Source organism: Molossus molossus, unplaced genomic scaffold (assembly GCF_014108415.1).
Source record: "Molossus molossus isolate mMolMol1 unplaced genomic scaffold, mMolMol1.p scaffold_m16_p_10, whole genome shotgun sequence".
Taxonomy (NCBI): domain Eukaryota; kingdom Metazoa; phylum Chordata; class Mammalia; order Chiroptera; family Molossidae; genus Molossus; species Molossus molossus.
In genome coordinates this window covers 22,076,188-22,103,228 of record NW_023425345.1, presented here as the reverse complement: position 1 = coordinate 22,103,228, position 27,041 = coordinate 22,076,188, and the positions used below count along the sequence as shown (strand labels likewise).

The following is a 27,041-nucleotide window of genomic DNA, read 5'->3' as shown; positions in this document are numbered from 1 at the left end:
GCGAGGGGCTGTGGCTATTTTAGCATCTGTCCCTGCTCTGGGCTGTGGAGCTGCTTGAAATTTTCACCTGAGGGTGCTGCTTACAGCTGAGGCCAGTGCTGTCTGTGGGCTTCCAGCCCCCTTTCACGCCTCTGCAGTCCTACCAGGATCGAGTCAGTGTCCCTGGTTATATGATCCTCGCAAGCTGCTTTTCTGTTGCCTTTTCCCATTTATTTGTCTGTGTTTTAGTTGTAATTCCAGTTTGGTCCTCGGAGATGGTCTGTGTAGCTTCCATTCACTCCACTGCCATTTTGGAATTTTTTTAGCTTCTTTTTCTTAAGGATATACTTCATACTTGAAAGTCAACCTTTAATTATTCAGTAGGGGAAACTCTAAGTTGCTGGTTCTTGTCAGGAAGAGTGTCTTTCAACCACTGACATGTTGCCACAACATATTTAATTGCTCCAAGTTATGGTGGCCCCTCAGATAGGGCCCTTTAGTCTTTATTCAGTGATTGCAAGGTCTCTTTTTTGGCTGTTTCTTTCAATTTAACTGAGGTATCTCTCACCTCAAGACAAAGGATACAAGTGCAGTCTCACTCTGAAGCATGCCCATGCCTTTTCTCGGACAGGAACTTTTTACTTTCCTTCTCCTAAACTCTAAGGATCCTCACAAGACTTGTAACTAGAGGAGCAGCAGGCAGCAGCAACTCATCCTGATCTTACTACCCCCTGAACCTGTTTCCAAGACCCCCTTTTTTTCTGACTTCCCAATGAGCTAAAAACAGCCCTACCTTGGCTCACTTCTTTTATCTAGAGTTTCTAGGAATCTGAAGCAGAGCATTCCTTAGGGTCTTTCCTGTTGCTTCTTTTACCATAAGACCTTCCTTGTTTCACTGTCCCCAGCTTTCATAAACAACTCTCAAAATCACCTGGATTTGTTTGTGAAATCTTTCCTGCACAAAGTCAAGAATCCACACACTACTGGCTGGCCTGAGGCAGACCTGCTCCAGGCCTAGTCCCCATCTGGTAACAGAAGGCACCACTGAGACAACTTCAAGCATATCAACATTCATATCATGAGGGTACCAGAAGGAGGTGAGAGAGAGAGCTCAAGAAATCGAAACCAATGTGAATAAGTAATGATGGAAAACTTTCCTAACCTGGTGAAGGAAATAGACATACAAGTCAAAAAAGTATAGAGTCCTAAACGAGATGAACCTGAAAAAGCCCACACCAAGACACATCACAATTAAAATGCAAATGGTTAAAGAGAGAATCTTTTTTTTTTTTTTTTATCCTCATCCGAGGACATTTTTTCCATTTTTTGTTCAGATAGAGCGGGAGGGAGAGAGAGGAAGAGAGAGAGAAACATCGATGTGAAGGGACACATCGAGTGGCTGCCACCCGCACGACCAACCAGGGCCGGGGACAAACTGCAACCGAGGTACGTGCCCTTAGCGGGAACCGAACCCCGGTCTCTCCGGACCACAGGCCGACGCTCCAACCGCTGTGCCAAACTGGCCAGGGCATAAAGAGAGAATCTTGAAAGTAGAAAGAGAAAAAGTTATTTAAACTACAAGGGAGCTCCCATAAGATTGTCAGCTGATTTCTTTACAGAAACTTTGCAGGCCAGAAGGAATTGGCAAGAAATATTCAAAGTGATGAAAAGCAAGGACCTACACCAAGATTACTCTCTACCTAGCAAAGCTATCATTTAGAATCAAAGGACATATAAAGAGCTTCCCAGGCAAGAAAAAGCAAATGAGCTCATCACCACCAAACCAGTATTACATGAAAAATTAAGGGTCTTCTAGAAGAAGTAGGAGAAGAAAAATATGAATAATAAAAGTCGATAAATACATATCAACAATAGAATCTTAAAAATGAAATAAAGAAACAAGCAGAACAGAGACAGCCTCATAGAGATACAGAGGACATTTTGACAATTGCCAAATGGAAGGGGGGGGTAAGGGGGAAAAGGTGAAGGGATTAAGAAGTACAAATTTGTAGTTACAGTATAGTTATGGGGATGTAAAGTACAGCATAGAGAATATAGTTAATATTATAATAACTATATATGGTGTCAAATGGGTACTAGATTTATTGGGCTGATCACTTAGCAAGTTATATAATGTATAATATCTGCACTGTACACATGAGACTAATATTGTATGTAAACTATAATTGAAAAATAAAATATTGTTTAAAGTAAAAAAAGAAAGAAAAGGGCTTCTAAATGGCCAAAGCTGGAATCTGAGCAACAAAATAAATGGAGTAGTATTAGATTACAAACCAAATTATAACCCCCCCAAATATCTGTGAATTCAGACTGATATAAATAAATAAAAGAGTAAATGAATGGGAAATAGGCAAATTACTATACATTAGGATTCCAAATAATTTATTTTGATACTTTTCCCTGAAGGAGGTGAAGCTCCCTTTCCTGGCTTTAACTATGAGTTATGTTAGGTGACTTTCTTGCAGAGAGTAAAGTATTGAAAGGAAGGCAGAAAGAATATAGGACAGAGCAAAAGTAGGTTTGCAGTTGTGAGTACGTGAAACACAGAGTTTATTCTTGTATTATTATTTTTTAATTATTGTATTATTTTCCATATGAACAACTGTAAACCTACTTTCCCCCCACCCAATGTAATGGAGAAACCTGGTAAACACTATGTCGACCTGGTGATCAAGGTTAACAACATCGGTGATAAGTCATATTCATGGCATATGTCTTTGATATAATGTGATGAAAATGTTACTTCACCTCTGTGGTCTTCCTCCCACAAACCCATAACCCTACTCAAACTATGAGGGAGTGACATATAGGGAGAGGTCTAGGATGGTCCCAATTGGGAAGCTTTTATTGTCCCCACTGATGTGTCACCTTCCTGGAACTTTAATGTGGGACAATACACAGAGTATTGCTAACCAGGTGCCCAGAGTTTTTATTGGGCTTTATTAAATAGTGTGGGTAAAAAACTTTACTCTTCTAGGTTCTTCTGGCTGATCTAATAAATCTACATGAGATAGTTTAACAAGAGAAAACAACCAAATTTAATTACATATATATGTATGAGAACCCCACATACATGGGAGGTTCAGAGACAAAGTCAAAATCAAGTATATATAGAATTCTGAACTAAGGATGAGGTAAGGCACTTTGGGGCTTTGGAGGGGAGAAAGGTCATTTGCAGGACAATAAGAGGCCAGATATTCAGTAATTAGATAAGTCATAAAAAGCTATGTCTTATTATGGGCAAGGTCCCTTATTGAAATTTTTAAAGGGCGAGCTAAAAGTTTCTCATGAGCCCACAGGGTCTCAATTGCCTTCAGCTCCAGGTAATTCAGATACCAAAATGTCACGTCTTGGGGAGACCTGCTTTGAATTCCTTCAATAAACATGCTTGATTGAGTCATTTGATGCAATGTTGAACTCTATCTCCAGCTTCCCTCTCCTGTCTGGACTGATAACTCACAGCTCAAAGCCTGAAACCTCTAACCCCATGGTTGGTATTTTTTGGCTTGGCTAGTCCCCATCTTGAATCATCTTGTTTAGCATAAACTATCTAGGGGTCTACTATGAGGGACTTTATTAATACAAAGTATCAAGGCTCACCATGAATAACAAGGATACTCCTATTACTCAGAAAATTCAAAGATTTAGAGGCTACCTTCCATGAACTGGGTAAAAATGCCAAATTCTTTTTTTTTGTTTTAAATCCTCACCCGAGGACATTTTTTGATATTTTGTTCAGATAGAGTGGGAGGGGCAGAGAGAGAGAGAGAGAGAGAGAGAGAGAGAGAGAAACATCAACGTGAAAGGGACACATTGAGTGGTTGCCACCCGCACGACCCAACCAGGGCCGGGGACAAACTGCAACCGAGGTACGTGCCCTTAGTGGGAACTGAACCTGGATCTCTCTGGACCGCAGGCAGATGCTCTAACCGCTGAGCCAAACCGGCCAGGGCAAAATGCCAAATTCTTGACTACACAGGTTTGATGCCACATGCAAGTGAATTAACAAGTCCAGATACACCATCAACTTCTCAGAGTTGTGGAACCTCTACTCTTTTTCCTCATGATAGGTCCCCTACAGCACATGACATGCAATTTACACTCAATGCATATGATATTAGTAAACCTTATTTTCCTTAACATTTTAAATAGATATAAATAGAAGTTCTAGTATTTTATTTCTGTGCCCTAGAGGATGCTTTTATACCACCCAGGGCACTGTATGTTTCATTTTTGAGATTACTGTCCTAGAGAGCCCTTGGCTAAATAATTTATAGAATGCTATGGATTGGATGTTTGTATCCCCTAAATTTTTTTTTTCTGAAATTTTAATCCCAATGTGATAGTGTTAGTAGGAGGGCCCTTGGGAGATAATTAGGTCATTCGTAGAGCTCTCTTGAATGGGATTTCTGTCCTTATAAAAGACTCCAGAGAACTCCCTTGCTCCTTCTGCCATGTGAGGATGCAATGAGAAGATGGCAATCAATGACCTAGGAAGGGGGAGGAGTCTCACAAGATACTGCATCTTCCGACACCTCGATCTTGGACTTCCCAGTCAACAGAACTGTGCAAAATAAATGTTTGTTGTTTAAGTCACCCTGTCTATAGTATTTTTATCATGGCAGCCCAAATGACTAAGACAAAGAGATTGAGGTAGATCATATTGTTCTCAAGTGTTTATTTCTGTGAGAGTATTAAACTTTGCTGCCCTTGACATGTCTTTCTGTAGGTAGAGTGTATTTCCCTGCCCCATTCACAGGTTTGTACACTTGACTTGCATGGGCCAATGGAATCAGAGGGGATATAATATACACATTATCTGAATAGAGGAGTTGAATGTTACTACATGTTTTAGCTTACAAGAAGGTGCTCTATGATCCTAGGTTCCAGAATGAGAAAATACTTAGTGAAACACCAAGCACAGTTACAGTCAACCTTAAGCAGACTTTAAGCCCACACATATGTGAGGGAGAAATAAATGTTTGTTGTGAGACACTCAGAGATTTGGGTTGTAATCCAGTTATAATATGATTTACTACACAGAAAGAAAGATGCCTTTAGGAATATATTTTGCTGTCTCCTTATAAGCTTAGATCGTTAAGCCTCTGATAATTATTATTATTATTTTTATTCACATCAACATTTTAGTCAAATGCCCCTGACTCACAAACAATGCCAATTGTTACAGCTCTTTGACATCCTGGTTACTGACAAGAAGAACATTGGAGGAAAAATTCACTTATTCAAGAAATATACCTTGGCACATTTTTTTTCCTGGTTTCATAACATCTTAAGCACAGCTTCCTTCTATACAATATTCCTGTACCTGTTGGCACATGACTGGGTGGGGGAGTGTTGACAAAGACTGTGTAATACCAGACATTTTAAGCCATTTTAGGCACAGTTTTGTCCAGCAGAATATACATGAGATATGCCTAACATAGTAGTTCTCTACCCTGATTCTTTGGGCGGGGGGGGGGGGCTTTTATTTCTGATCCTGATTTAATGTATAAAGTAATGTTTTTCTTCCCACCTTCCCTGATGAAGGCAGAGTCAGAGGATCAGAGGATGGGTACTGTTGGGGGCTGATTTTGGCTTCATGGGAGGGGAACACTCAAGGGGTTAAAGTTGCCTGAAGACAACCCAATAGGACTTTTTGGACCAGGGAGTAGTCTGGTCTTATAAGTATTTTCCCCCAGATGAGCTTCTGATAAATATTATTATTGGCAGGAGGGTGTGTGCATGCACACCTGTTCACTTAAAGTGCTTGTTAGGTCCAATAGTGATTTGCTAGAAAATTTGTAAGAATTAGCTCTTCCCTTTCCCTTACTGGTGTGGGCTTCAGAGGCTGAGCAGGACAAGGAGGCTGTCCACATGGTGGGGCAGTCCAGTGTGAAGAGGTAGAGCTCAGGGAGGGTAAAGAGGGCTTATACACACGAAGGTGACCTTGCGTGGGCTGTTAGAGCCTAAGTGGGCTAAGGATGCATTCCAATTGGGGGTAGGGATCAGCATCCGGAATCAAATTCTAGCAAGAGTAAGGAGCACTTTCTCACCGGTGGCCTAATGTAGGTTGTCACACCTGAGCAAGGTGAGGAGGATGTCCAAGGGGGTTGGCTGGCCTTGTGCAAGAACACCCAAGCATCAAAAACAGTGGGGGCCTGGACTGGGAAGGCAGAGCCTATTCAGGGAGAGAAAGCCTTTTTGGTCAGGGAGAGAGTGTCAGAAAGAATAGAAGATTGGTTATAGCCAGAGGATTGATCAAATAAGAAAGTTCAAAAGAATAAAAGCAGATTTCTTACTGTCACAGAAGGGAGTTGTGGAAAGAAAGAAAACTGTAATAAACTCTGGTGTTGGATTATTAGTGTGAATTCATATTTTCAATGTTTAGATAATAGAAATAAATATAGGGGTGTGTGTGTGTGTGTGTGTGTGATAGGAGAGGGATGAGTTAAGTGGGAGGAATTGAAAGAAGTTGGATTATTTGGGGGAAGCTGAATCAGGTATGATCTGGGAGCAGTTCTGTGGAAAGATTTTACACAGAAAATTTAATTTTTGGAGTGTTTTTCTCTTGGCCTTTGGAAAAAATCATAGTTAGCACTCAGTTTATCTCCTAAATTGTGATTTTATTAAATAATTCTACTTGTTAAAAAATAGAGATAAACCGCCCTGTCTGGTTTGGCTCAGCGGTTGAAGCATCGGCCTTCGGTCCAGAGAGACCCGGGTTCGGTTCCCATTAAGGGCATGTACCTCGGTTGCCGTTTGTCCCTGGCCTTGGTTGGGTTGTGCGGGTGGCAGCCACTCCATGTGTCCCTTTCACGTTGATGTTTCTCCCTCTTTCTCCCTAGCACTCTATCTGAACAAGGTATGGAAAGGTGTCCTCAGGTGAGGATTAAAAAAATAGAGATAAACCAAAGAATTTATAATCATATATGCATAAACAATTGACCCAGACAATAGTGTGGGGAAGGCAGAAGGAGGGTAGGAGTGGGGAGGAGGGGGTCAATAAGACAGAAAGGGGAGATCATCTGTAATACTTTCAACAATAAAGATAAAAAAAATATATATTGTTCTCTTCCACTGGGGGAAAAAAGTTATATATACCATATAGCCTTTATTGTGCTGTTGTGGTGTATAAGAATGCTGTTGATTTCTTGACGTTAATTTTGTATCCTGCAACTTTGCCCAATTCATTTATTAAGTCTAGTAGATTTTTGATGGAGTCTTTAGGGTTTCCTATGTATAATATTGTGTCATCTGCAAATAATGATAGCTTCACTTCCTCCTTTCCAATTTGGATCCCCGTTATTTTTTTTTTTTTGTCATGCCTGACTGCTGTGGCTAAAACTTCCAGTACTATGTTAAATGAGAGTGGCGAAAGTGGGCATCCCTGTCTTATTCCTGTTCTTAAGGAAAATGCTCTTAGTTTTTGCCCATTAAGTATGATGGTGGCTATAGGTCTTTCACATATGGCCTTTATAATGTCAAGATAATGATCCCTCTATTCCCACATTGCTGAGCGTTTTTATCAGAAATGGATGCTGGATTTTGTTGAATGCTTTTTCAGTGTCTATTGATATGATCATATGATTTTTATCTTTCATTTTTTTTATGTGGTGTATCACATTTATTGATTTGCGAATATTGTACCAGCCTTGCATCCCTGGGATGAATCCCACTTGGTCCCGGTGAATAATTTTTTTTAATGTATTGCTGGATCCGATTTGCAAGTATTTTGTTCAGGATTTTTGCGTCTATGTTCATCAGGGATATTGGCTTGTAGTTGTCTTTCTTTGTAGTGTCTTTTTCTGGTTTTGGAATTAGAATTAGGTCTGCCTCATACAATGAGTTTGGAAGTCTTCTTTTTTCTTGAATTTTTTGACATAGTTCAAGGAGATGTGTATTAGTTCTTTTTTGAATGTTTGGTAAAACTTCCCCGTGAAGCCATCCTGGCCTGGGCTTTTGTTTGCTGGGAGAGTCTTGATTACCTCTTCAATTTCCTTAGTTGTTATTGGTCTGTTCAAGTTTTCTACCTCTTCCTGGTCTAGTTTTGGGAGACTATGTGTTTCTAGAAATGTGTCCATTTCACTTAGATTGTCGAATTTGTTGCCATATAATTGTTCATAGTAGTTGTTAAAGATCTTTTGTATTTCTGTGTTGTCAGTTGTTACTTCTCCTCTTTCATATTTGATTTTGTATATTTGGGTTCTCTCGCTTTGTTTCTTGCTGAGTCTAGCTAAGAGTCCATCAATCTTGTTTATCTTTTTGAAAAACCAGCTCTTTGTTTCAGTGATCCTTTGAATTGTTTTTTTTTTTGGGGGGGGGATCACTGTCATTTATTTTTGCTCTGATCTTTACTATTTCCTTCTTTCTACTTGCTCTGGGGTTTTCTTTTTGTTTGCTTTCTAGTTCTTTAAGTTGTGAGGTTAGATAGTCTATTAGAAATTTTCCTTGTTTCTTTTTTTTTTTTTTATCCTCACCCGAGGACATTTTTCCATTTTTTGTTCAGATAGAGCGGGAGGGAGAGAGAGGAAGAGAGAGAGAGAGAGAAACATCGATGTGAAGGGACACATCGAGTGGCTGCCACCCGCACGACCAACCAGGGCCGGGGACAAACTGCAACCGAGGTACATGCCCTTAGCGGGAACCGAACCCGGGTCTCTCTGTACCGCAGGCCAATGCTCTAACCGCTGAGCCAAACCGGCCAGGGCCCTTGTTTCTTGAAGTAGGCCTGTAGTGCTATGAATTTCTCTCAGACTGCTTTTGCTGCATCCCATAGGTTTTGTGTTTATTTTCATTGGTTTCCCGGAAGTTTTTAATTTCTTCCTTTATCTCCATGGTAACCCATTAATTGTTCAATAACATGCTCTTTAGCCTCCATGTGTTCAAATGTCTTTGCATGTTCTTGTTGGAATTGATTTCTAGCTTAATGCCATTGTAATCTGAGAAGATGCTTGATATGATTTCAATGTTCTTGAACTTGTAGAGATTTAGTTTGTGTCCTATCATGTGGTCTATCTTTGAGAATATCCCATGTGCACTTGAGAAGAATGTGGTTTTTTTTAATCCTCACCCGAAGACCTTTTTTTCCATTTTTTTGTTCAGATAGAGTGGAAGGGAGAGAGAGAGAGAGAGAGAGAGAGAGAGAGAGAGAGAGAGAGAGAATGAATCATCGCCGTGAGAGAGACACACTGAGTGGCTGCCACCTACACAAGCCAACCCGGGCCAGGAACAAACTGCAACCGAAGTACATGCTCTCAGCTGGAACCAAACCCGGGTATCTCCGGACCACAGGCCGACGCTCTAACTGCTGAGCCAAACCGGCCAGGGCTGGGGTGTAATTCTTTGTAGTTATCTATTAAATCCATTTGGTCTAGTGCTTCATTTAGAGTCTCTGTTTCCATTGGTAAATTTTGGCTAGAGGATCTATCCAGTGGTGTCAGCGGAGTGTTGAAGTCCCCTGCTATGATTGTATTGCTGTCTATTTCTCCTTTGAAGTCCTCCAGAAAATTTTAAATATATTTTGGTGCTCCTATATTGGGTGCATATATGTTTATCAAGGTTATAGCTTTATGTTGGATAGATCCTTTTAATATTATGTAGTGGCCTTGTTTGTCTCTAGTTATGGCCTTCATTTTGAAATCTATTTTATCAGATAGGAGTATTGCTACGCCAGCTTTTTTTTCCTTTCCATTTGCTTGGAAGATTTTATTCCATCCCTTCACGTTCAACCTATGTGAGTCTTTTGTTGTGAGGTGGGTCTCTTGTAAACAACATATAGATGAGTCACGCTTTCTTATCCAGTCAGCTACTCTGCGTCTTTTTATCGGAGCATTCAGTCCATTAACATTTAACGTGATTATTGATATGTACTTATTTATTGCCATTTTTGTTTAGTGTGGTTCCATTTTTCTTCCTATTTTTTCTACTAATTAGAGCAGCCCTTTTAACCTTTCTTGCAGTGCTGGTTTGGTGCTAAAGTATTCCCTTAGCCTCCTTTTGTCTGGGGAGTTCTTTATTTGACCTTCTATTTTGAATGATAGCTTTGCTGGATAGACTACTCTTGGATTCAGATCCTTGTTTTTTATGACCTTGATTACTTCATGCCATTCCCTTCTGGTGTGTAATGTTTCTTTTCTTTTCTTTTTAGTAGACATCAAGAATTTTATTTTTTTAGAAGAAAAATTTTCTTTTCATTTTATTTGATTTCATTTAATTAATTAATTTATTTTTGTTACAGATGTTTCTTTCCCCCTCCCTACTGACTCCCCCCTCAACCTCCCTCCCCACTCTGTCCTCAGCTTTGTTGTCTATGTCCATTGTTCATGCATACATGCATATAAGTTCTGTGGTTTATCTACCCCCCCCCACTCTTCTGGGGATTGTCAGTCTGTATCCCACTTCCATATCTCTGGGACTACCCCATTCCTCAGACTGTTATGTTCATTATATTCCACAAAAAGTGAGATTATATAATACTTGTCTTTCTCTGTTTGGCTTGTTTTGCTTAGTATGACACTTTCCAGGTCCCTCCATGTGGTCTCAAAAGATAAGAGATCTTTCTTTCTTACAACTGCATAGTATTCCATTGTGTATATGTACCACAGCTTTTTGATCCATTCATCAACGGATGGACATTTGGGCTGTTTCCAGATTTTAGCTATTGTAAATAGTGCTGCTACAAACATGGGGGTACATATATTCTTTCTGATTGGTGTCTCAAGCTTCTCAGGGTATATTTTTAGAAGTGGGATCACTGGGTCAAATGGAAGTTCAATTTTTAATTTTTTGAGGTAACACTATATTGTTTTCCATAGTGGCTGCACTAGTCTGCATTTCCACCAGCAGTGCACTAGAGTCCCCTTTTCTCCACACCCTCTCCAACACTTGTTTGATGATTTGTTGATGGCGGCCATTCTGACAGGTGTGAGGTGATACCTCATTGTTGTTTTAATTAGCATCTCTCTGATGATTAGTGATGTTGAGCATTTCTTCATATGTCTCTTGGCCATTTGTATGTCCTGTTTGGAGAGGTGTCTATTTAGTTCCTTGCCCATTTTGCGGGGGGTGAAGGGGTCTTTGTCTTCCTTTTGTTGAGTTGTATGAGCACTCTATACATATATATATTGGAAATTAACCCCTTAACTGATATATCAGTGGTAATTATGCTCTCCCATAGAGTGTGTTGCCTTTCCATCTTGATGATTGTTTCTTTGGCTGTGCAGAAGCTTTTGAGTTTGATGTAGTCCCATGTGTTCATTTTCTCCTTTGTTTCTGTTGCCTTAGAGGATGTATCAGTGAAAATTCTGTTGCATATGATGTCTGAAATTTTGTTGCCTACAGTTTCTTCTAGGATTTTTATGGATTCATGAGTACATTTAAGTATTTTATCCATTTTGAATTTATTCTTGTGTATGGCGTAAGTTGATGGTCTAGTTTCATTTTTTTGCATGTAGCTGTCCAATTTTCCCAACACCATTTATTACAGAGGCTGTCTTTACTCCACTGTATGCTCTTGCTACCTTTGTCAAATATTAATTGAGCATATTGCCTTGGGTCCATTTCTGGGTTCTCTGTTCTGTTCCACTGGTCTATATAGCTGTTCTTATGCCAGTACCAGGCTGTTTTGATTACAGTGGCTTTGTAGTATAAACTGAAATCTGATATTGTGATCCCTCCTACTTTGTTCTCCTTTTTCAAGATTGCTGTGGCTATTCGAGGTCGTTTTTGGTTCCATATGAACTTTTGAAGTATTTGTTCTAGTTCTGTGAAGTATGTCATTAGTATTTTGATGGGGATTGCATTGAATCTATAGATTGCTTTGGGTAGTATGGACATTTTAATGATGTTAATTTTTCCAGTCCATGAACATGGTATGTGCTTCCACTTTTTTATATCTTCCTCTCTTTCTTTTTTCAATGACCTGTAGTTTTCTGAGAATAGGTCCTTTATTTTTTTGGTTAAGCTTATTCCTAGGTATCTAAATTTTTTTGCCACAATGGTAAATGTGATTGTTTTCTTAGTTTCTCTTTCTGTGAGTTCATCACTGGTGTATAAGAATGCCATTGATTTCTTGATGTTAATTTTGTATCCTGCTACTTTGCCAAATTCATTTATTAAGTCTAGTAAATTTTTGATGGAATCTTTGGGGTTTCCAATGTATAGTATCATGTCATCTGCAAATAATGACAGTTTCACTTCCTCCTTTCCAATTTGGATCCCTGTTATTTTTTCTTCCTGTCTGATTGCTGTGGCTAAGACTTCCAGTACTGTATCAAATAAGAGTGGTGAAAGTAGGCATCCTTGTGTTGTCCTGTTCTTAAGGGAAATGTGTTTAGTTTTTGTCCATTGAGTATGATGTTGGCTGTAGGTCTTTTATATATGGCCTTTATAATGTTGAGATATGATCTCTCTATGTCCACATTGCTGAACATTTTTATCAGAAATGGATGCTGGATTTTGTCGAGGGCTTTTTCAGCATCTATTGATATGATCATGTGGTTTTTTATTCTTAATTTTGTTTATGTGGTGTATCACATTTATTGATTTGCAAATATTTGAACCAGTTTTGCATCCCTTGGATGAATCCCATCATAATTTTTTGATGTATTGCTAGATCCAATTTGCTAGTATTTTGTTCAGGATTTTGGCATCTATGTTCATCAGGTATATTGACCTATAGTTTTCTTTCTTTGCAGTGTCTCCTGGTTTTGGAATTAGAATTATGTTGGCTTCATAAAATGAGTTTGGAAGTCTCTCCTCTTCTTGAATTTTGGAAATAGTTTGAAGAGAATGGGTGTTAGTTCTTTGTTGACTGTTCAGTAAAACTCTCCCGTGAAGCCATCCTTGCCTGGGCTTTTGTTTGCTGGGAGAGTCTTGATTACATCTTTAATTTCCTTAGTTGTTATTGGTCTGTTCAAGTATTTTACCTCCTCCTGGTCCAGTTTTGGGAGACTATGTGTTTCTAGAAATTTATCCATTTTACTTAGATTGTCAAATTTGTTGCCAGATAGTTGTTCATAGTAGTTGTTAATGATTTTTTGTATTTCTGCGGTGTCAGTTGTTAATTCTTCTCTATCACTTCTGATTTTGTGTATTTGGGTTCTCTCTCTTTGTTTCTTGGTGAGTCTAACTAAGGGTCCATCAATCTTGTTTATCTTTTTGAAAAACCAGCTCTTTGTTTCATTGAGCCTTCAAATTGTTTTTTTTTTTTTGGAGTCTATGTTATTTATTTCTGCTCTGATCTTTACTCTTTCCTTCCTTCTACTTGCTCCTGTTTTTTGTTGTTGTTGTTGTTTGTTTGTTTTGTTTTGTTTTTCTTTTGCTCTGTAGTTCTCTAAATTGTGATGTTAGATAAGCTATTAGAGATTTTTATTGTTTCTTGACATAACCCTGTAGTGCTATAAACTTCCCTCTCAGAACTGCTTTTGCTGCATCCCATAAATTTTGTGTTGTTGTGTGTTCATTTTCATTGGTTTGCAGGCAGTTTTTAATTTCTTCCTTGATCTCATCTGTAATCCATTCATTGTTTAATAACATGATATTTAGCTTCCATGTGTTGAAATGTCTTTGCATGTTCTTGTTGCAATTGATTTCTAGTTTCATGCCATTGTGAAACTAGAGAAGATGCTTGATATGATTTCAATCTTTCTGAACTTGTAGAGTCTTAGTTTGTGTCCTAACTTGTAGTCTATCTTTGAGAATGTGCCATGTGCACTTGAGAAGAATGTGAATTCTGTAGTTTTGGGGTGTAATTCTTTGTAGATATTTATTAAATCCATATGGTCCCGTGCTTCATTTAGAGTCTCTGTTTCCTTGCTAATTTTTTGTCTCGAGAATCTATCCAGTGATGTCAGCAGGGTGTTCAAGTTTCCTGCTATGATTGTATTGGTATCGATTTCTCCTTTGAAGTCTTCCAGAAGATTTTTAATAAATATTGTGCTACTATGTTGGGTGCCTATATGTTTATCAAGGTTATATCTTCCTGTGGATAGATCCTTTCAATATTATGTAGTAGCCTTCTTTGTCTCTAGTTATTGGCCTGTAGTGTTTCTGTTGAGGAGTCAGCTGACAGCCTTATGGGGATTCCTTTTGCTTATTGCTTGCTGCCTTTAGGATTCTCTCTTTGTCTTTAATTTTGGCATTTTAACTACTATGTGTCTTGATGTGGGCCTGTTTGGATTCTTCTTACTTGGGGGTCTCTGTACTTCTTGAACTTGAATTCCTTCTTCCTTTACCAAATTAGGAAAGTTTTCTGTCACTATTTCTTTAAATATATTCTCTAACCCATGCTCATTTCCTTCTTCTTTGGAGACACCTATCGTGCAAATATTATGTTTCCAGTTGTTCCACAGTTCTCTTAAGCTGTCTTCCTGTTTTTTAATTATTTTTTTCTTCTGGTTTTCTGATTAGTTGATTTTTTTCTACCCTGTCTTCTAATTCACTGATTCGGTCCTCAATTTCCTCTATTCTGCTGTTTAGACCTTCCAATGTGTTCTTTATTTCTGATATATCATTCTTGATTTCTTCTTGGTGGTTTTTAATTTTTAATTGGTTGATTTTCAACATTTCTATGACTATACTCATGGTGTTTATGTTCTTACTCATGCTGTTGAGCTTCCTCAAGATCATGGCTCTGAATTCTCGCATTGTTAACTTGTTTAACTGCTCCTCATTTATCTCATATTCAGTAGAGGTCTCTTGTTCTTTCATTTGGCATTTGTTTATTTGTTTCATTATTTTGGCTATCACAGTGGGCTTTGGAGCCTGCCAAATTTTCCCTGTGGGTGTTGGAGTTCTGCTATTTGTGAATCCCTCTCCTGGGTTTGGATGAGCATGGGAGGACCCATGTTAAACACCACTGTCAAGTCTTATTTTCCTGGCAGAGTTGCAAGCCCAGGAATGGTTCAGTTATCCTCTAGCTTTTTGCCTGGAGACTATTAGTTGGATTACTTGAAGAGCCTTGGGTTCTCAGTTGAATCTTGCTGGTGAGTTCTGACAACACAATTCTTATGAAAAAATTCTCCAATTGTTTAGTTCCCCTTTTCTTTTCCTTCCTATTTCTTTCCTCTACCCTTTGAGTTCCTACTTTTATTACTGTAGCTTGCATATTTTTAAAGGCTATAATTTCCACTGAGGTAGTATTGGAGAATGGGCCTCTGTCTTCAGATTATAAGTTCTCATGAGAGTACTGTCAGAGGTATATGCAAATCTGGGACCTCTTTTTTCATCTGGTTGCATGATGGGAAGTATGACAAGTTACCGTCATGTTTGGTTTTTATTTTTAGATGTTTTAAGGAAGAGATACAAAGGATTTTTTTAATAAAGCAGAAGATGTCTTCTCAATATGACTTCAGAGGTCACTTATGCTGAAGTGAGGTTCAAAAATGAATCCAAGTCTTTAGGCATCAACTCAGAGCTTACTTCAGGTAAGAAATATTTTCTGGTGGTCAGAATTAAATATAAGATGAAGAACTAAGAGATAATAGTATATACAAATTATGGGTAATATTAGGTACTGGTTTTCTCACTAGCCACAGTTTGGAAATATAGAATTCTCAGTAAATGAAGTTGCTTGAAACTAAGTATTAGGGGTTGTACAGGTGTACTATAACAGAACTGAGATGTGAGGAAACCACTCTAGTCCTGAGCTAAAGAGAGTGGTAATTATGGGGAAAAGTTGTTCTCCTGTGTCTTCTGAGGCTCAGTGAGACTGCAGACTGCAGTAACAAAGCCTGCTCAATTATCCATAGCCCCTGCAAAGTGATGAACTGTAGGCTTTGTTTCTTGACCGGTTAGGAGAGTTTGGGTGGAGAGTGTTGTGGGTGTATTTGTTAATACTGGACTAAAATAGAGCAAAAAATCATTGCATATAAAAGACTAGAAAGTCTTATAAAGAAAGTCCCTTATCTCTCAAGGGAAATCGCTTTGTAATGAGAAAATGCATTGCATACTGCATCTCTGAGATGGATTCAACTATGAGTAGCATCTATGATACCTCAGATATGGAGCAAAAAGGAATGTAGAGTATAAGAAGCCGTGAGAGGGCAATCATGATTGCTCATGTTTTCTAAAACTCTTCTGTGGAGATATGGAGAGTACTAAGGAAAATTGCCCCCCCCCCAAAAAAAAAATGTACAAAACTTTGAGAAAATAATTTTTTTGGTTAATTCTCATCCAAGGATATATTTTTCCATTGATTTTTTTTTTGGTGGGGAGAGAGAGAGAGACATCGATGTAAAAGAGACACATTGATTGGTTGCCTCCCGCAAGACCCCGACTGGGGCCGGAGATCAAACCTGCAACCCAGGTGCATGTCCTTGACCAGGAATTGAACCCAGAGACCCTTTGGTCTGCATGCCAATGCTCTAACCATTGAGCCAAACTGGCCAGGGCGAGAAAATAATTTTTTTTTCTTTTTAAATCCTCACTGTAGGATATTTCTCCATTTATCTGCAGATAGAGTGGGAAGGAGAGAGAAGGAGAGAAAGGGAGAGAGAGGAGAAACATAGATGTGAGAGGGACACATGGACTGGTTGCCTCTGGCACAACCCTGACCAGGGCTGGGAACAAACTACAACCGAGGTATGTGCCCTTGGCTGGAATCAAACCTGCGACTCATTGGTTCAAGGGCTGATGCTCTAACTGCTGAGCCAAACAGACCAGGGTGAGAAAAATAATTTTTAACCATGAAATATTGACTAAAAAGATCTGACCTTATCCTATGGATGTGATGAGGGATGACTATAAATTTTATCTGCTATGGCATTATTTAAAGTAGTTAAAATTGGGAACAAAATGAAGGAAACTCGTAGGTTCAGAGAACAGACAGTTGTCAGAGGGAACAGGGGTTGACAGGCTGGGTGAAATAGGTGAAGGGATTAAGAAAAAAACAAAATGAAACCTCATAGACACAAAAATAGTATGGTGATTACCAGAGTGAGAGAGAGGTGGAGGCAGGTAGAAGAGGGTAAAAGGGGAATAAATGGTGATGAAAGGAGGTTAGACTTCAGGTGTTGAACACACAATACAATATACAGATGATGTATTATAGAATTATATGCTTGAAACCTATATAATTTTATTAACCAATGTAACCTTAATAAATTTAACAAAAAGATGAAAACAATCTGGAAGATTAATTAAATATATAATGAAATACTATGCAACCACAATAGAGAGTGTGGTCCAAGAAACTATAATATAAAAATGTTAATAATATAGCAGGTAAGAAAATAATAGGTCAGAAACTAGTATATATGGTGTGTCAATCATGTAGAAAAATGCTTGTGTATATAAACACTCTAAAAATTGCCAGAGATTATATATATATATATATATATATATCCCAAAATATTAACAATAGTTGTCCTCATTAGTAGGGATTTGTGCTTTTACATATTTTCCAACATTTATACAATGAACATATTTTCTTCCTATTTTTATGTTATTTCCATTGTCATATTGTTATGCCATCCAAGAAAAGGAAGATGAGGAAAAGAAAGAGAAAGAATAAGTTCATAATTAGAATTTACTACTGATAAAACTAACTAATTTTTTTCTTTAGTTCCCAAAGAGAAGAGCAGCCTTCACACAAGTAACCCTGGTTTTTCCAAGGTACTCTTCCTCTCATTGTTGATACTTCTGCTATTATTGGCAATCTCATTTTTCATCGCTTTTATCAGTAAGTATCCAAGTGAAACTAAGAAATGCCTGCCTTACACAAACAGAAAGTATCCATTAGATTCTGATATTTAACAGGGGTTTATCCAGAAATCTAAGAAAAAAGTCTTCTGTGGGTGGGAGGGTTGATATAACTAGTGGGAATCCATTGGAAATATTATTTTCTATTTGAAGTTAGTTACTTTTCTATAAAAAATAATAGAATCTCCTCTATCAGAATTGAAGAGTATATGTGTTTGTGTTGTAGAGTGAAATCTATAAGGCATCATTTTTACACTAGACTGTCATGTGAGGACAAATTTATATTTTCTTAGTGTTTATAAGGTCAGGACTTTTTGAGTGCACAGATACATACTTTGGAATAAACAGGTGAACAAGGATAAGAGGAGAAATATTCCAGGAAGAGTTTCCCATTGAATTTTCACCTTAATTATTTCTGTCCTGCCCAAGACTTGAGATCTAAAAGGCAACTTGGCAAATTGGTAGATTTCGGCATATCTTTGGCTTTAAGAATTTATCTAATTGTTAAAGGGAATCAAAACTAGTATATATTTTATTTGGTCATTCAATAAGAATTGATGGCCATCCACTTTATGTGAGACACTGTGCCAGGCAGAGTCCAAGCCAAAATCATTGGTTTCAAGAAGTTCAAAAATGGTAGTAACTGGTTACATGAACCAATGGTTACAGCATTGTATGGTAGTGTACAGATAAGAAGCACGAGAGGATGAGATAGACTTCCTGAAGGAGGTGGCATAGAGATGTGAAAGAACGTGGGAAAATGTGAGGAAATTTAAGAATAAATGATTAGAACATATGATGCTAAGGGAACTGTGAGAAATGAAGTTATTGGTGGGAGAAAGAAGTGGGGCTCAGATCATGAAGAATGTTGTGTACAATTCTAAAGAGGGTGATTTTTTCCCCCTGAAGATAATTGTATCAATTATCTTCTGCTGCTTAATAAACCAATCTAAAATGTAGGGGATGAAAACAACAGCTATTTATTTGGCTCATGATTTTGTGATTTGGCAGTCTGGACTGGAATCAGTGGTCCTGGCTGAAACTAAGAGTTAAGTGGGGGAGAGAACTGGGGTCAAGTATTGCAGGAAATTTAAGAGGAAGAAAACGAAGAAGAGGCCCTGGAATATTACTGCTGACTATTGCAAGGGTGGTTTTCCAAAGTGGTGGGAGTAGACACCATTTTTTTTTTTTTTTTTTGCAATTCCTCCTCCTCCAAGGCTTAGTCTTTGTGTGCATCATACATTTAATATTGAAGGAGAATATGGATAAATCCCCTTGACCCATAATAATGGAATTGTCATGTCTTCTTTCAACTACTGATCTTGTAGCTATTTCTGGAGAAATCTCTGGTTTCAAAATCAGTAGGATCGGAATTACATTGAATATAGGGTGATAGCAAATCTTTCTCATAGTTGAATCTTTCTACTTAAGTAATTGGGCATTTGTAGGTTGTTTTTTTTTTTAAACAAAGAATGCAAGAAAGTAATAATAAAAAGCAAAGTCATAACACTACCAGGAAAATGAATGGTCTTATTCTCTTTTTCAGTTTTCTTTCAAAAGTATTCCCAACTTCTCAAAGAAAAAAAGACTATAAAAGAATTTACTCACACAACATTGGAATGTATAAAAGAAAATTTGACCATGGAAGGTAAAAATTAATGTCTATAATTTAGTTGTTGGCTGTACTGTGTAAAGATCTTCAATCAATATTATGAAAAGATTAACAAGTATATCATACTAAGAGGTTGAGTCTCATGATCATTTAAGTCTTTAGGGGTACAAATATATAGGATCTAAAATTCTTATATGAATATATTTAATATATCTGTGCAAGAAAATAGTCTTTTAAAATGTTTTTATTTTCTTTTTCTAAAATTTATTTAAATCTCTATTGTTGAATGTATTACAGATGTCCCTCATTTCCCCCCCCATTGACCCCCTCCTCCCCCCTCCTGCCCCCCTCTTACCCCCCTCCTGCCTTTTCCCACACTATAGTCTGTGTCCATTGGTTAAGCATATAAGTTCTTTGGTTTATTTCTTTCCATCACCCAACCCCTTTCCCTTTGAGGTTTGTCAGTCTAGCAATGAATTTGTACTTCTTAATCCCTTCACCTTTTTCACCCATTCCTCCAACCCCCCTCCCATCTGGCAACCAAAAAAATGTTCTCTGTATCTATGAGAATGTTTCTGTTCTGCCTGTTCATTTTGTTTGTAGATTCCATTGTTGATAGATATGTATTCAGTGCCATTTGGTTTGTTCATATATTTTATCTTTTTCTTCAAAAAGACCCTTCATCATTTCATATAATAACAGTTTGGTGGTGATGAACTCCTTTAACTTTTTTTTGTCTGGGAAACTTTATATGGCCATCGATTCTAAATGACAGCTTTGCAGGATAGAGTAATCTTGGTTGTAGGTTCTTACTTTTCATCCCTCTGAATATTTCTTGCCACTCCCTTCTGGCCTGCAAAGTTTCTTTTGAGAAATCAGCTGACAGCCTTATGAGAACTCCCTTGTAGGTAACTAGCTGCCTTTCTCTTGCTGCTTTTAAGATTCTCTCTTTGTCTTGAACCTTTTGCAATTTGATGATGATGTGTCTTGGTGTGGGCCTCTTGGGGTTCATCTTGTTTGGGAATCTCTGTGCTTCCTGGACTTGTATGTCTGTTTCCTTCACCAAGTTAGGAAATTTTTCTGCCATTATTGTTTCAAACAGGTTTTCCATTTCTTGTTCTCGCTCTTCTCCTTCTGGCATCCCCAAGATGCGAATGTTGGCACGCTTGAAGTTGTCCCAAAGGCTCCTTACACTCTCCTCATTTTTTTGGATTCTTTATTCTTTTTGCTGTTCTGATTGGGCATTTTTTTGCTCCCTTAAATTCCAAATCGATGGTTTGCTTCTTGGATTTACATACTCTATTATTGAATCTGTGTAAATTATTCTTTATTTCAGTTAATGCCTCCTTCAATTCTAACTGTGCATCCATGATTTCTGACTGGTCCTTTTTTATGCTCTTGAGGCCCTCACTAATTTTACTGAGGTTCTCACTAAGTTCATTGAGTATCCTTACAAGCAGTATTTTGAACTCAGCATCTGTTAGGTTGCTTATCTCCATTTTGCTTAGTTCTTTTCTTAGGGTTTTGTTCTGTTCTTTCATTTGGGACCTATTTCTTTGTCTCCTCATTTTGGCTGCCTCCCTGTGTTTGTTTCAGTGTATTACTTAATGAGAGGTATGGGGCTAGCTGAGACCAGATGCTGCTCGTTTGAAAGAATTTAGGAAAAACCTGAAGCAGGATCCAAGACAGGCCAATCCTATGGTTAAGCAAGTGGCAACAGCTTGGGTGGGCCTGAAAGTTGGGTGGGGCAGGGCCTCAGGGAGTCACCAGGGCGGGGCTACCAGTGTGAGCCAGGTTGCTGGAGTCCCAGATATGGCTTCTGTCTGCTGCCCCAGGGAAGGGCTCACCAAAGGAACAAAGGCCTCTGACAGCACGTTTGCCCCGGAGAAAGCCCCCTCTCCAGCCCTTGCTCCAGTGCCAAACAGCTCAGTTCTTTCCTGTATGTCTCTGGCGCCCCTCGAGCTGCCTCCCCTCCAAGCTTAGAGGGAGAGAGTCCAATAAGTTCGTGCACAGGCCCTTTAAGGAGCTTCCTGGGGCTCCAGCTGCTTCAGCCTCCCTGAGCCTCAGTTCCCACTGGGTTTTCCATCCAGAAGTTGTGGGGACTTCTCTTTCTGGCTCTGGAATCCTGAGCTGGGCACCTGGTGTGGGACGAAGACCTCTCAGTCCTCAGGAAGGACCTTCCCAGCTGAGGTATCTTCCTGATTTTTATCCGCCACAAGTGGGTGTGCAACCAGCCTGTCGCGCCGCCGCTGCCCCTTGCGCCTCCGCCCCTTCTACCAGTCTGGATGTGGCTGCTGCTTTAATTCCGTAGTTGTAGGACTTCCATTTAGCTTGATTTCAGGCAGTTTTGAATGATGGTTGTTCTGTAGTTGTAACTTTGATGTGGTTGTGGGAGGACGCAATACCGCGTTTACCTACGCCGCCATCCTGACCGGAAGTCCAACATCTACTCATTTCTCCCCTTGCCCTCAGCCCCTGGCAACCATTATTCTGCTCTCTATTTCTGTGAGTTTTTGTTCATTTGCTTTAAAAATAACTTAATTTTTCAATTACAGTTTACATTCAATATTATTAGCTACAGGTATACAGCATAGTGGTTAGTCAATCATATGCTTTACAAAGTGATCCTCCTAATATTTTAAGAACCCACCTGGCACCATATGTAGTTACTACAATATTATTGACTATATTCCTTATGCTGTACTTTGCATCCATCAGACTATTTTGTAAATTCCCATTTGTACTTCTTAACCCTTTCACCCTTTTCACTCAGCTCCCCAATCCTCTTTCCTTCTGGCAACCACCAGTTTATTCTCTGTATCTGTATGTTTCTTTTTCTTTTTGTTCTTTAGATTCCACATATAAGTGAAATCATATGGTATTTGTCTTTCTCTGTCTGACTTAGTTTTCATGTGGTTCCCCTTGGTCCTTAATTTTAATACACACTTTACAAATTACTTTTCTTATATTGTACCTATGTGGTCTTCTGCCAATACAGAGAAAGACTGGGGCTGCTGCCCAAAGAATTGGAAGTCATTTAATTTGAACTGCTATTTTTTTTCTACTGAAGACAAAAATTGGATAGAGAATAAAAAGAACTGCTCAGAAATGAAGGCTCACCTGCTGGTAATCAACACCAAGGAAGAGCACGTATGTTCTAATAGATAATGGAACCAAAAGTCCTTTGGGTAGTGTGCTAATAGATAATGAAGTAAAAAAAAAAAATGCTTTGGGTGGTATGATTTTGTACACCTCTTTTGGCTAAGGAGGATGCTTTCATTATTTTGGGATATTGGTGCTGTGGCAAAAGGCTTTCAATAAAATAGACAGAAAAGGCTACTTAAGACTTTATGCTCTATGCCTTCTTTTTGCGTCCCTAAAACTAAATCCCTCCCCCCCCAAATAAATGGGGACATTTAAAATATAATATGTCGGGGTTAAGTGGAAGGATGAAAATACTTCAGCCTGAAATATCAGTATATTATTTTGACATGTAAATGTCTTATACATTATTAACTAACAGAGAAGTGGTGTTAAGTCAAATAGGGGAATAAAGTATGTAAAAAAATCTCTGAGATTGTGAAAGGAAACAGATTTAATGTGCAAAAGTTTACTCATGCATAACTTTGAGGAATACCCTCTCTTAGTGAAGAAAAGAGTGGGAATGAGTCTGAGATGAGAATTTATTATGATTATGGTTAGAAATTGATTCCATATATATTGAACATTGTTCTGTTCTGAATGTGTGTGTCCCTTCCAAATTTATATGTTGAAATTCTAATTCCCAAAGGTGATAGTATTAGGAATTGAGAAGTGGTTAGGTCATTAGGGTGGAGCCCTCATAAATCAGATTAGTGTTCTTATAAAAGAAACCCCAAACAGCTACCTCGCCTTACGCCACACGAGAACACAACCACAAGGCGCCAGCTGTGACCCAGGAAGAGAGATTTATCCAATCATGCTAGTCCCTGATCTGCAATTCCAGCCTCCAGAACTATGAGAAATATGTCTGTTGTTTATCAGATACCTTGTCTACGGTATTTTGTTTTAGCAGCTCAAATAGATTAAGACAAACGTCAGACTCTTAAGTGATGTCAATGATCCTATACTGCACAGCCAGAGAACCCCTGCACTCCTGGGAAGTCCTCCACCATGTGGCTCTCCCTAGATCCTCTCCTTTTCTTCTCTTCTCCCTAAAGCCGTAAATAACTCAATTCAACCAGAACATTGTAAAGGATATAACTCCTTTCTTTTCTTCCTCAGGATTTTATCATTCAGACCCTGGATAAAAAGAAAGCTTATTATATAGGGCTGTCAGACCCAGAGGGGACAAGAGCCTGGCAATGGGTTGATCAGACACCGTACAGTGAAAATGCTACGTGAGTATAAATTTAGATGAAGGAATCCTGAGTCCTGGATCATCAGGTACTGTAGGGTGTCCAAGCTCTCAAGTATTAAAATAAAATAGCTTACTCTTCTTGAAACTCTTGGCACTAAGTTGAATAATTGTATTTATTATTTCATTTAATCATCATGAAAACTCTGTGAAACACACATTGTTATTTTTCTCACTGCAGCGCTGAGAAAACTAAGTTTAGATAACTCAACATAGGTTATCCAGCAGTGGTAACAATGTTTTTGTTTGTTTGTTGTTTGTTTGTTTGTTTGTTTTTTAAATCTTCACCTGAGGATATTTTCCCATTTATCTTCAGAGTGGGAGGGGAAGGGAGAGGGAGAGAGAGAGAGAGAGAGAGAGAGAGAGAGAGAGAGAGAGAGAGATGTGAGAGATGTGAGAGAAACATATCAACTGATTGCCTTCTGCATGACCCCGACCAGGGCCGGGGCCTGAACTGCAACTGAGGTACATGCCCTTGACCAGAATCAAACCCTGGACTCTGGTCCATGAGCTGATGCTCTAACCACTGAGAAAAATGGGCCAGAGCATGTGACAACGGTTTTTTTTTTTAAATCCTCACTCAAAGATATTTTTCTATTTATCTTAGATAGAGTGGGAGGGAGTGAGAGAGGGAGAAAGAGAGAGAGAGGGAAAGAGAGACATAGAGAGAGAGAGAGAAAAACATCGATGCGAGAGCAACATGACAGGTTGCCTCTCTCACGACCCTGACCAGGGCTGGGACTGAGCTGCAACCGAGGTACATGCCCTTGACCAGAATCAATCTCATGACTCTTTGGTCCGTGGGCCGATGCTCTAACTGCTGAGCCAAACGGGCCAGGCAGACAATGGTTTTTAAACTCAGGTCTATCTGACACTAAAGCCTGTGTTTTAAACCACACATCTCCAAACAAACACATAGTCATGTCAATGAAAAGCATAACCAATTCTTAATATTTACTATATTTCATAAAGCAGATGAACTAAATTCTGATAGTTTTATAATATCTCATATTTATGTAGGTCATTTAAAACTCTTAAGTACTCTCGTATATTACCATTTTTGATCCTTATATCAACTGTGTGAAATATGTAGGGATATTACTCTATTCTCTATTTTTTAGATAAGAAAAATGAGGGAAATTAAATTATTTGTCCAAGATAACAGGTATAGTAGCAGATTCTTAGATTTTTAACTACTTCTTTAGACTCCAAAAGCAATACATTTAAAAAAAAAAAGGAACAAACTACATTGAGACTTGGGGCCAGTGTAAAACCTTGTCATCATTTAAGGGGGCCTATGGACTGACAGTACCCTAGAACAAGTATGGACAAATAGAAGGGAGCCTCTGGGATATCTGCTGGGAAAGTGTTTAATGCAATAAGATGACACAATATCGGGTGGTGTGTAGGCACAGCTTTTAAGGGCAGTGCCAGGGACACAGATGGAAAAAAAATGTGTGAAAAGTGGAAAAGTAATAATTGGGCATATCTGCCCTGACTGCCACACAGTTCAACCCCAGTACCCACCCCCACTGTCTCTAATCCTTCTCACTATTTGAAGACACATCCTTATTTTTTTCCCCTCTTTCAGATTCTGGCATAAAGGTGAACCCAATAATCGTGCTGAACGTTGTGTCATACTGAATAAACCTCCTCGTGGCTCATGGGGCTGGAATGATGTTACTTGTGAAGGCCGTCACATGTCAATTTGCAAGATGATGAAGCTCTACTTATGAATGGGAAATTATCCATGAACATGTGGTTGAATTGGTATCTACCATTAAAGAAATAAATAATTTGCTTTTTAGAATTCATGTATAAGCTTATACAAGTGATCTTCAGAAAATTTTTCAGTAGGCTGTTAACTATTCAACTTATATAAATAAGTGTACACATTAATTTATATATTAATTCACACAGTGAACATTTATGGAGCATTTTATAATATCCTGTATACTGGAGAGACTATTTGCAGATGAATGGAGGGAGTATGAGCCTCTTCTCCCAATTTTTGTCTTATTGCAAGGGGCTTAGATATTGATATAATAATATGGTATGGTTCCTCCACCTATCTGGATTTATCTCTTTATGGGCTGGTCAAAAGCAAAATAATACCAATCATTACATTACACTGGTGAGTTGACATAAATCTATATTTGTCAGGTATTCTGATGCATTTTTTCTTTAAGTTTTATAATTTCTGTGTGGATTGACACCCAAAATGACTCCTGGCATATTTGTCTGTTTGTTTTTTTGACTCCTGGCATATTTGTAATCCTCTTTTTACTATAGTTCTTACACACCGCTTCTTTCTATAACAATATAAAATATATGATATTTATAATAAAACCTGTAAGTCATGCTTTAGTATAGTAGTTATAATTGATCATGATAAAGCTGATTCTTGCCATGACTATCCCAATAAAGCCTAAAATTATACCCTGATTTTCTTGACTTAACTGAGTAATTATATTTGCCACTCATTTCTTAATTCTATCTAAAGTTGAGTTATTTTTATGCAGGTCTAATTTTATACATTATATATAGAACTTAGTAGTTTACTTCCCAGAAAGCAACTTACATCGCAATTCTGGAAAAATTCTGGGGAAACTTTATTTATGATGAGCTTTTCCCATTATTATTTCAATAATATGGAATGGAGTGTAGGGAGGGCAAAAAGAACTTCTTTATTAAATGCCTTTGGTTGCCATAGTGGAAGGTGTGCTTGACCTGGAGTGAAATGGAGAATGATAATATTATTCAGTGCTGGAACTTTTCTCTTTCTTCCACCTTGCATTGTATGAACGTGGTTCAGAGCCAATTTTCTTTCATTTTCCTTCGAACTTCTAACTATTAAATGAAGATGGTGTGTAATAGCTTGTATGTAAGATTTATATTGAAGTGTAACACTTAGGTGAAGAAGCATCTAGTTGAGTCCCAATCAATGGACAGAATTGTGAAAAAAATAACAATATAGTTTATAGCCACTAAGTTTTGGGGTAGTTTATTATTCAGCAATATATAACTGAGACACCTTCAAATTCTATTGCAGTTTTAAACTAAGATTCTATAAAATAATGAAACACATTTAATCACACAGCTGCCACTAAAAAAATTAGTAACAATTTCATAATGAGAGTAGATTAATTATACTGTCAATAAATAAAATGCAATATTAGAGTGCTCAGTTTTTGTATAATTTAATTCATATTGTATAGTGGGTTTGTTATATCATGGTATATTACATCATAGTTTTGTGGTTCATAACTATACATTCAATATTAAGTGTGCATATAATAATTTATTAAGAATGTACAGTAAAAAATTGTTTTG

At 38.2% G+C, this 27,041-nt stretch overlaps 1 protein-coding gene across 1 annotated transcript; it reads left to right on the top strand.

Annotated features, from left to right (window-relative positions):
* Nucleotides 1-15,153: 15,153 nt before the first annotated feature.
* LOC118624214 (C-type lectin domain family 4 member A-like) lies at nucleotides 15,154-26,798 on the top strand. The gene is made up of 7 exons (XM_036252309.1): nucleotides 15,154-15,196; nucleotides 15,285-15,425; nucleotides 17,564-17,680; nucleotides 19,247-19,348; nucleotides 22,311-22,462; nucleotides 23,576-23,691; nucleotides 25,300-26,798. Exons 2-7 carry the CDS (start codon nucleotides 15,344-15,346, stop codon nucleotides 25,442-25,444), a joined length of 714 nt encoding a protein of 237 aa, XP_036108202.1. The 5' UTR covers nucleotides 15,154-15,196; nucleotides 15,285-15,343; the 3' UTR covers nucleotides 25,445-26,798.
* The last annotated feature ends 243 nt before the right edge of the window (nucleotides 26,799-27,041 follow it).